Source organism: Hippocampus zosterae, chromosome 11 (assembly GCF_025434085.1).
Source record: "Hippocampus zosterae strain Florida chromosome 11, ASM2543408v3, whole genome shotgun sequence".
Classification (NCBI taxonomy): Eukaryota; Metazoa; Chordata; class Actinopteri; order Syngnathiformes; family Syngnathidae; genus Hippocampus; species Hippocampus zosterae.
The window spans coordinates 4,882,030-4,891,491 of NC_067461.1; the positions used below are offsets into that span (position 1 = coordinate 4,882,030).

Sequence of the window (9,462 nt, forward strand, 5' to 3'; positions counted from 1 at the left end):
AAAAAAAATCACCATATTTGGCCAACAAGCTGTACTGCGCATGCGTGAATATTGGACGGCCTGACGGAACCTCAATTTCAGGGGTAACGAACCCATTTTTGTCAAGGGCCACATTTCAATTACCGTTTCCCTTCGAGGGTAGTTATGACTGAAACCAAATAAAGAAGTCAAGAATAACAGTTTATTCAAGAATTGTTTAAGTTACTGTCGTGTTTGGTAACAAGAAAAGGCTTACAAAATACAAGTTTGCATCTGCTGTTTAATTTTACATCAACATTTTAAACAGCATTTTTACTACAATACACAGAAAATAATACAGCATGTTTTTTTTTTCTTCCAAACTATTCTTTGTGCATAAATTCTAGTCTTTATGGTAAAGTAAATTCATTCTCATCTGTTGTTTGAATATGTTTGAATACAGAACCTTTTTTAAAACCAAGATTAAACTATATTTTGTCAGTCTACCGGTATATTTTATTTATTGCACGACATACAAACACAGCCAGAGGTCTCCAAAGCAGACAAGGCTTAAATCATCCTTTTCGAGACTATTCACAAAAAGGGATTTTCGTTTTTTGGGTGACATTTTCGGATGAAATTTATATGCACAGAGTGTCACCACTCAGCAGGTTGCAAAAGAAATAGAGAGACTGGTAGAGTCACAGAAAAGCCTAAAAATATTGACATTTTCATGGGTCCAACTGTTGTTGTAAACTTTGCTGTTCACCACCTTGGAAAGAACAGCAAGTTGTGCAAAACGTACAGGGAGATTAACGGGTGGACATGCGCATGAAAAGTTGAGACAAGGGCAAATTAAGTTCACCTCTGTAGGTTATATAAAAATCCCTCATCACAATACCAGGCGGAATTTTTGTCTGCAGTTAACAGTCCTCGTGGACAAAATGAAGCATGCAAAATCCAGGACTTCAGCAAAAAAAAAAAAAAATCAAAACAAATAAAAATATGTGATAAAACATTAGATATGGAGAATTTAAAAGTCACAGGGAGAGCGCAAAAAGTGAACCTTGATGGCAAGGGACAGACAACTTTACAGCTTTTTTTAAGACTCATTTTGTGAGTTGCTTACTTTTGTTCCAAGCTTAACTGCTGGAAGAGATGTAAACACTTTGGTATAAACACACACAACACAAATTCTGATGTAAACATTTCGACCCGTATTCATTCATTCATTCATCTTCCGAACCGCTTGTTCCTCACTAGGGTCGCGGGGGGTGCTGGAGCCTATCCCAGCTGTCTCCGGTCAGTAGGCGGGGGACACCCTGAATCGGTTGCCAGCCAATCACAGGGCACACAGAGACGAACAACCATTCGCACTCACACTCACACCTAGGGACAATTTAGAGTGTTCAATCAGCCTGCCACGCATGTTTTTGGAATGTGGGAGGAAACCGGAGCACCCGGAGAAAACCCACGCAGGCCCGGAGAGAACATGCAAACTCCACACAGGGAGGCCGGAGCTGGAATCGAACCCGGTACCTCTGCACTGTGAAGCCGACGTGCTAACCACTGGACTACCGGGCTGCCCTCGACCCGTATTGTTCAAATTAATTCATGATAATTGCACATATAAGATTTTAGCTCAAAATTTCGCTCACTGAAAATATTTTTATGTTTTTGTGCACTGGCATAAAAACATTCTCCTTGGAAATCCTATCATCTGTCACAGTTGTTCTTTCAAGTAAAAGTGCATATAATGTCAAATTTGGAATACAATGGACTTCACCTTTTGCGCTTTGTAATTCTGCCTGATGTCGTGCAGGATTTGGATCAAGTTTTCCATAGCGTCCATGCCTTGATACTCGGTCCACTTCCTCAGTAGCTGCAGTGTGCGCTCCTCACTGTCATGCGGGTGGTCGAGTCTGCAGCTGTCAATTGTGACCATGTTTATCCCGCTCCGCGTTGCCACGTTGACCATAGTCTTCCACCCGAGCTCTTCTGCGATCGCGGGCAGGTGCCGCGAAGGGTCTGTACATGGTATGGGTCCTAAGGGTCCTAAAGTCAAAGATGACAAAAATGACAATGGTCGAGGTTCATGGCAAAGTCGGTGGATAGACTGGAGCACAGATAACGTTACTTACTGTTAATTGGCTCCATCTCCTGGAACAGAAAAGTACAAAAGAAAGTCAACTCCATGCTCCATGTTGCCGGAATGAAATATGAAAACGGTTACAAGCATGCTGACGAGCACGACGGCGGTTCGAAACAGCTGACCAACCTGTGCCTCCTACAAAATGGGGATCTCGCAGCAGTAACACAGACAAATCAGAACAACACATGAACGCCGCACGTGGTTGTTTCCATTCAAGTCATCCATGTTGCATTCAACTGACATCGGTTGTCATTTTTACCAAATAACTTGCGACGGCGAACAAAGCATTTGCCTGACAGGCCAAAGAGATCATTATTTTTTTTATCATTGCATTACCTCCAAGCTCATGAAAATGCAAATGGGATATGCCGGAGTTCCCCAGGGATCCGTTTTAGAGCCACCACTACTGTCTTGACACGCATCACAAATATGCATACACGACTTATAGTCGAAATACTTACCAACCCCATCGTCGCTGGATTGTTCGAGCTCCGTTGGTGGTTCCTTCCTGATCAGTCAAATCATCCCAAAACGAGGTATGCCATTATTAAGACGAGGAAACACAAACCGTAACACACTAGCTATACACTACTAGGAATACTCACGGTGTTTGCGGCTCCTTCGAAAGGACACACCAATTATTATTATTATTGTGACAGCTGCACAAGCTATAGCGACTGCTATCCAGACACGAGTTCTCACTAAAGCAAAAGCATTAAAAAGATGATCATCTACCACATCAACCCGCAAATTCATGACAATAAAAATGTTTCAAAACCATACCTTTTAATTTGTCATTGCATACAGTGTCATTGGTGGCTGTACAGGCTACTTTGACGCCTTCCAGGCCGCACCTGCGCCCCGGCCCAAAAAATAAATCTCGGACAGGGGATACAAACGTTATCTGACATACTGTTGTTATGATCAACTTACTCTGTACAAGAACTGCAGAGTTTACAGTCTTGATCATCGGCGCTAATGCAATAGTGGTGCGCTTTGCACCGGCACTTGGTGTCGCGTGCTCGGGTACAAGCAGACTCCACCTCCAGATTGGCTACATGGAAAATATGTTGACAAGAATTAATGTATTTTATTAAGTCTTAAAAGAAACAGACGTACCATTTTGATGTGAGCAGGAGGTGCAGCGCTTGCAGTTGTTGTCCTGGTTTGGGTGGCTGTTGTACAAGCCCGGTTCACATGGCTCACATTGCGTATCTTGTGGACTGGCAGCAGTGCAGTGCTTCTTCAGTCGCTGACCTGCCAGGAGTAACCATTTGATGGAGTGATAAGTGATATTTTACAATAAGTAAAAATAATTCAAGTTGTCAGTGTTGACCAGTAATCTGTCACGCCCTTTGCAGTAACATTAAATGTTTGTTTTTTTAATTGTGGTTATAGTTCATAATGCTGTAGAACCGCATTGCAGTGTACCAAGGGCTATTTTTAAATCATATTATTTGTTGTATTACTCACGATGCAATTTTTAATCATTTAAAACAGACCTAATAAATGGATACAAAGCAAAAACATCGCACTTAACATGTATTTGCCATATGGGTTGTTCAGCTACTTGGACTTTGTTTCCGTCAACCAAAAAATAATAAAGGATTTCGTATAATCTTTGCATGGATGTTCCCCGTTTTTAAAATGGTAAAGTTTGTAATGATAATGTGGTTGCTCACCAATGGCACACAGGCAACAGGTTATTGAGTCATGTTGGTACAGTCCATCCGCACACAGGACTTCTCTTTTCTTTTGGAGCCGCGATGACGCGTCGACGCCCCTGTCGTGCGGTAATATTCAAAAGTGAAAGTGGGAAACGTGCATTTAATTTGATAAATAGAATTTGACACGCGAAGGCGTGCTTCTTCAAACAGCATTCGAGGCACCTTCCCCACGAATGTCACCCAGTGAAGCTTGATCAGTTTAATCGGACAGATGCGTTTTCAAGTAAACTAGCAATAGCCACAACACGTAATTTTCGGTACATACAACCAATAAAATAACATATTAAACTTTTACTTACAGTGACAAATGGGAGCCGAACAAAACAAGGATGGAAAAACGAGTAAGCGACGAAGAGACAAAGGAATAAGACGTCTTCATGTTAACTGGACTTAAAGTGAAACTCCAACGAGTATTCTGCGCATGCGTGCAACCCCGACGAGTTGACGGCGTGACTTTAGTTACTTTTAAGAAAATATTACATATGATTGTGTAGTTTCGGATACAAATAATACAAACAAATAATAGAAAACTTGGAGGGAAAGCATTTAGTATACCAAATAAATAATCGTGTACAAAAAGAACCCATTCCAAATACGTGAAATAAATGAGAAACAACCTTAAAAATACATGAAAGCAAATAAGCATATTTCTGAAGTAATGTGGGATTGTGTTAATTCTTTTTTGATGACATTCACAGGTGTATACGGTAATCTTTATTTCTTCAAAAAAAGGTTGTAATTTGGATTTGCATATTATTGCTATTCCACATTTATACGCTAGAGGGGGTTATTGTACTGTGTAAGAAGCCTCAGAAGACGTCCGACAGTATGTCACAAAAAGTATATTTTTTACCCGTCTTTCAAATAAATATTACTGATAATGTGTCTAGATTTTCCTCAAGATGTGAACGGAAAAACCTTTACAAAGTATATAGCCGATAGCAAATGAATTGCATGACAGTAAAATGGTGTTATCGTGATATTGTTTTTAGAAGACGTTAAGGACAACCCATTTGTTTTCCAGAGCGCTTGTCCTTGAACTGTATTCTATTATTCCAGATGACTTTGAGCGACAGGTGGCTGACACTTTGGACTCGTTGCCAGCTTATGGCAGCAAACATACAGGTAAATGCAACCAACCAACCACGTTTACAAATTAGACTGTAGGCTAAGGACGCTAATAAGGATACAGAAAATGGATGGAGGATTATTGTAAACCATGAATCGGTACTAAAAAAGTTAAATACAACTGAACTATACTGAGGGAATTGTTTTTTCGTCTACCACTAGAGGGAGCACAACATATCCACAAGCATTCTGAGGACTCACAAAGTTTACATAAAGGCCCGAGCCAAGATTCAAACGCAGATGCTCGGCTGTCCGGCAGATGTGCGAACCACTAGGTCACCCTGTGACAATGTTATTATGGTTTAAGTTAAATAAATAAACCAAAAAGAAATGGCAGACTAATTCCGAAAAAAAAATATTTTGCATAACAAACTGAAACAAAGTCTTTAAGAACAATAGCTAACAGATAGAAACTTTGTTGTTTTACTTACTAATACGCCATATGCATATAAAAAAAATGAAACCCAATCCTGAAACTAATAAAAGATTAAATGAAACAAAGGATATTCATACATGTCCACTTTATAAACTAATTAAAATGAGCTTTCCAGCTCTTCTGTTGAGCACGTTTGCAATGTTAGAAGCTCAAATTTTGCAGTGCTGCTCATCCTGCGAAGGCAAAATTTGGACTGAGGCTCCGGCGCACGCACAGAACAGGAAGTCAAGAGTCGGGCCGCTCCTTGCGCTACAGGAAATAACCTCAGCGCTCATGACGCGGATCTCTCAAGGGAAGCTCACAAACTTCCACTGATCCAATGTGGGTTTTGTGTTCACTGCGGTCAAAGGCACTCTTATGTCCATGCTTGTACACGATCGGTAAATCTGTAAAGCTGGCACTAGGCCATGTGTATGGGAAACTGTTTGAGCATTTTTTTTTTTTCCATCTCAGAGCTTAAGGTCCAGTAGTTTGTCCCTCTGATGTAAGACAACTGAGTGCAAAAGTAGAATGGCTAGTTCACTCTTTGTCTTCACTACGACCACAACTTTGGCATACTAGTACGACCACATGGTACTAGTGTGGCAAAATCTGCACAAGTTGACAAATGTGTGCTACACGAGTAACATATTGTTGTCCTATAATATGTCAAAACCGTCCTACTGGTGTGCAAAAATGTCAAAAAGTAATAAAGTGGGTACAATATTACTAGTAAGACACGGTTATTCTACTAATGCACCCCAATAGTCATACAAGGGGGCAACCTAAACACACTAAACGGTAATGATGAATGATCCAATGACAGAAAAAAGTTTAGCATTCATTCATTCATTCATCTTCCGAGCCGCTTGATCCTCACTAGGGTCGCGGGGGGGTGCTGGAGCCTATCCCAGCTGTCTTCGGGCAGTAGGCGGGGGACACCCTGAATCGGTTGCCAGCCAATCGCAGGGCACACACAAACGAACAACCATTCGCAACCACACTCACACCTAGGGACAATTTAGAGCGTCCAATCAGCCTGCAACGCATGTTTTTGGAATGTGGGAGGAAACCGGAGCACCCAGAGAAAACCCACCCGGGGAGAACATGCAAACTCCACACAGGGAGGCCGGAGCTGGAATCGAACCCGGCACCTCTGCACTGTGAAGCCGACGTGCTAACCACTGGACTACCGGGCCGCCCCAGCAATATACATCCAACAGCTTTTTTGGTCTTCACAAGAACCGTTGACAGTTCGTTTGAAGTGCCCATCCCTGGTCTCGATGACTACTACTCACACTATTTATTTCCTGGCAACGCTTGCTAGCGCTTGTTTGTACGTTTGCATGGAAATAAAAATATAGAGACATGGTAGCTTTGCCACGGCCCGGTAGTCCAGTGGTTAGCACGTCGGCTTCACAGTGCAGAGGTACCGGGTTCGATTCCAGCTCCGGCCTCCCTGTGTGGAGTTTGCATGTTCTCCCCGGGCCTGCGTGGGTTTTCTCCGGGTGCTCCGGTTTCCTCCCACATTCCAAAAACATGCGTGGCAGGCTGATTGAACACTCTAAATTGTCCCTAGGTGTGAGTGTGAGTGCGAATGGTTGTTCGTCTCTGTGTGCCCTGTGATTGGCTGGCAACCGATTCAGGGTGTCCCCCGCCTACTGCCCGGAGACAGCTGGGATAGGCTCCAGCACCCCCCGCGACCCTAGTGAGGATCAAGCGGTTCGGAAAATGGATGGATGGATGGTAGCTTTGCCAGCTCGGACAATTCATGAACCTTTTCTAAACCGTCAATGGCACTTATTTGCCCCGAGGGAGTTCAATTGTGAACCCTCGTGGGGTACAAAAGAAAAAAGTTACAACTTATACAACAAAAAAACGGGGACACCTTTGTTTCTCCAGTGCATAGAGCTTAAAATGGAAATCAAGGATATGGACGAAGTGCTGCAGCGGCTTTCCATACGTGTGTGTGTGTATGCGAGGAGAGACCCCCCCCCCCCCCCCATAAAACAGCAACACGTCCAGCGGTTGACTTAATTAGAGCTTAGTGTATCTTCAGCCCAGTGTACGCAAAATGGGATTTGAGGATGGCGGAGGGGGCATCCATTGGCAAAACAATGGAGAGGAGCGCCCATTGGCTCGAGGAAAGACAAGAATAAGGCCGTCTTGGAAGATCCCGTCGTGATGGATCTGTCGGGAGTATTGATATTGCAGCGAGGAAATCCCGAGCGGGGATTTAAGAGGCTAAGCCGAGCCTGTAGGCTGGGCCACGCTCGCTTAAACCCCGCTTGTCCCGTCCTTTACCTCTCCTCTGAGTGGCTCACTTCATTAGGTACACATTCCCATTGTGCACGATGACTGCACCATGCGGAGGCTGAGTCTTAAATGTTTTTGCTCCAAACTTACTTAATATAATAACGTAGACCGTGAAAGGAAAAAAAAAGGATGAATTAAAATTTCAAAATGGCCTTTCTAGCAGTTCACAACAAAGACACAAGATGACAGAACCCCAACTTGCAAACTCATGATTGCCGCAAATATCAATAATTGATATTCCAGCAGAATTGACTGTTTGAGGCCAACAGTCGTCTATAGTTTTGTTGCCTAAATACCGTTCATTTAATGTTACCTAATCAATTTTTTTAAAAATGTGCTTTTTTTTCTTGTTTTCCGAAAATGTTCAAATATGATTTAGGCCACTATGCTATTAGATTTACAATATTGCTAAATCATGTTTATGTGGAGAATGAAAATTTTGATTTACATCATTGTTATTTTTTAAATAAATATATGATTCATCTTTTTTTTAATCTATTGATAGCTTGAATGATCAATAAAACAATGATGTCTAATGTTATTAATTTTGCATTATTAAGAAATATATGGTATTATGGCATGATATTAATTTACATTTCACTTTGGTTAAAAAAAAAAAATCAATTTTTTGAACAGAATGGGAGCTTTGCTGCTAATTAAGACAAAAAAAACACACCAGAATAACGAGATATCGTATTAAACACATTTCATGCATTTATAATGATTTTTGTGAATTACATCATTTTTAAAAATCTAGTAATTGACGAGTCACGAGTGAAATTTTTGTCACTCGTAATTTTTAAAAAATGCATCCTTTTTTCCGCATACGAAAACTACTGTAATTAATGTACTTATATTTATATATGAATTATGCAAACCCAATTTTACCAGATGACTGGAACGAATTTGAAATACAATATATTACGTTTTTCCCCCCAAAACATTCTTTAATATATGATCCAAACAAATCAATAATCTGCCTTTTATCATGGCAACAGTTTATGTGAAAAGCTCCCTATTCGCCCACACATATACCGTTTGTCCCCACCTCCCCTCTCTCTTTTTTTTCCTTCTTTTTTTAACACACGCATGCACGCAGCCACACACACCACTCACACGCATGAACACACACCACAGTGCTATCACCTCCCACCCACCAGCCTGGAAAATATTAACCTCATGTCACCTTTTCATCTAACTTCATGCATCATCATACTTGCAGGGTTCCACACGCACGCCACATGTGCCCGCCCGCATCACCATCCCCCTACCCCAAAAACACACTTTTTGGGGGGGGGGGGGGTGGAAGGGTGGGGGTGGGGGGGATACTGGCCATCCTGGTTCACACACAAACCAGCTCCTCAAGAGAGTCACAAGGGACATCTCCGTCGGAGGAAGGCAAGAGAATTCTGGGAGTGGAGGAGGAGGCCGTTTGGTTGGAGAGGACCAAACGGCAGGAAATGAGAACGCTCCCCCGTGACTGGGTTGAATGTGTAATCGGAGGCCCAGATCAGTCGGAGGATTAAAGAGGGGGGGGGGGGGGGGGACTGAAAAAAAAAAAACGAGAAAGTTAGCAGTTAGGTTGAGTAGGAAATGTTTGAGCAGACTATAAATAGACGATTCATGTCGGCGATGATTGCGAGAGGCATGCGGGCATTCATTATTCAGCCTCGTTCTGCCGATTGCATTGAAAAAAAAAAAGTAGATTTCATGATGCCAACTAAACAGCTACTATGTCAAAGGCGTGACAACCCGAACTATAGCGC

At 42.1% G+C, this 9,462-nt stretch overlaps 1 protein-coding gene and 1 long non-coding RNA gene across 3 annotated transcripts; one reads left to right on the top strand and one right to left on the bottom strand.

The window, feature by feature from the left end:
* Window positions 1–241: 241 nt before the first annotated feature.
* On the bottom strand, window positions 242–4,290 carry LOC127610134 (tumor necrosis factor receptor superfamily member 6-like). 2 transcript variants are annotated; one of them, XM_052079904.1, is made up of 9 exons: window positions 4,137–4,290; window positions 3,793–3,893; window positions 3,230–3,367; window positions 3,044–3,164; window positions 2,894–2,964; window positions 2,716–2,811; window positions 2,572–2,618; window positions 2,100–2,118; window positions 242–2,013 (listed from the first exon to the last, which is right to left on the bottom strand). In XM_052079904.1, exons 1-9 carry the CDS (start codon window positions 4,214–4,216, stop codon window positions 1,718–1,720), a joined length of 969 nt encoding a protein of 322 aa, XP_051935864.1. In that variant the 5' UTR covers window positions 4,217–4,290; the 3' UTR covers window positions 242–1,717. The 2 variants fall into 2 exon arrangements, with proteins under 2 accessions (XP_051935864.1, XP_051935865.1); XM_052079905.1 differs by lacking the exon at window positions 2,100–2,118 and having other exon boundaries at window positions 2,568–2,618.
* Window positions 3,811–9,237, top strand: LOC127610150 (uncharacterized). The gene is made up of 3 exons (XR_007964757.1): window positions 3,811–3,903; window positions 4,897–4,962; window positions 8,919–9,237. It is a non-coding gene; the product is annotated as an uncharacterized LOC127610150 (long non-coding RNA).
* Window positions 9,238–9,462: the final 225 nt, after the last annotated feature.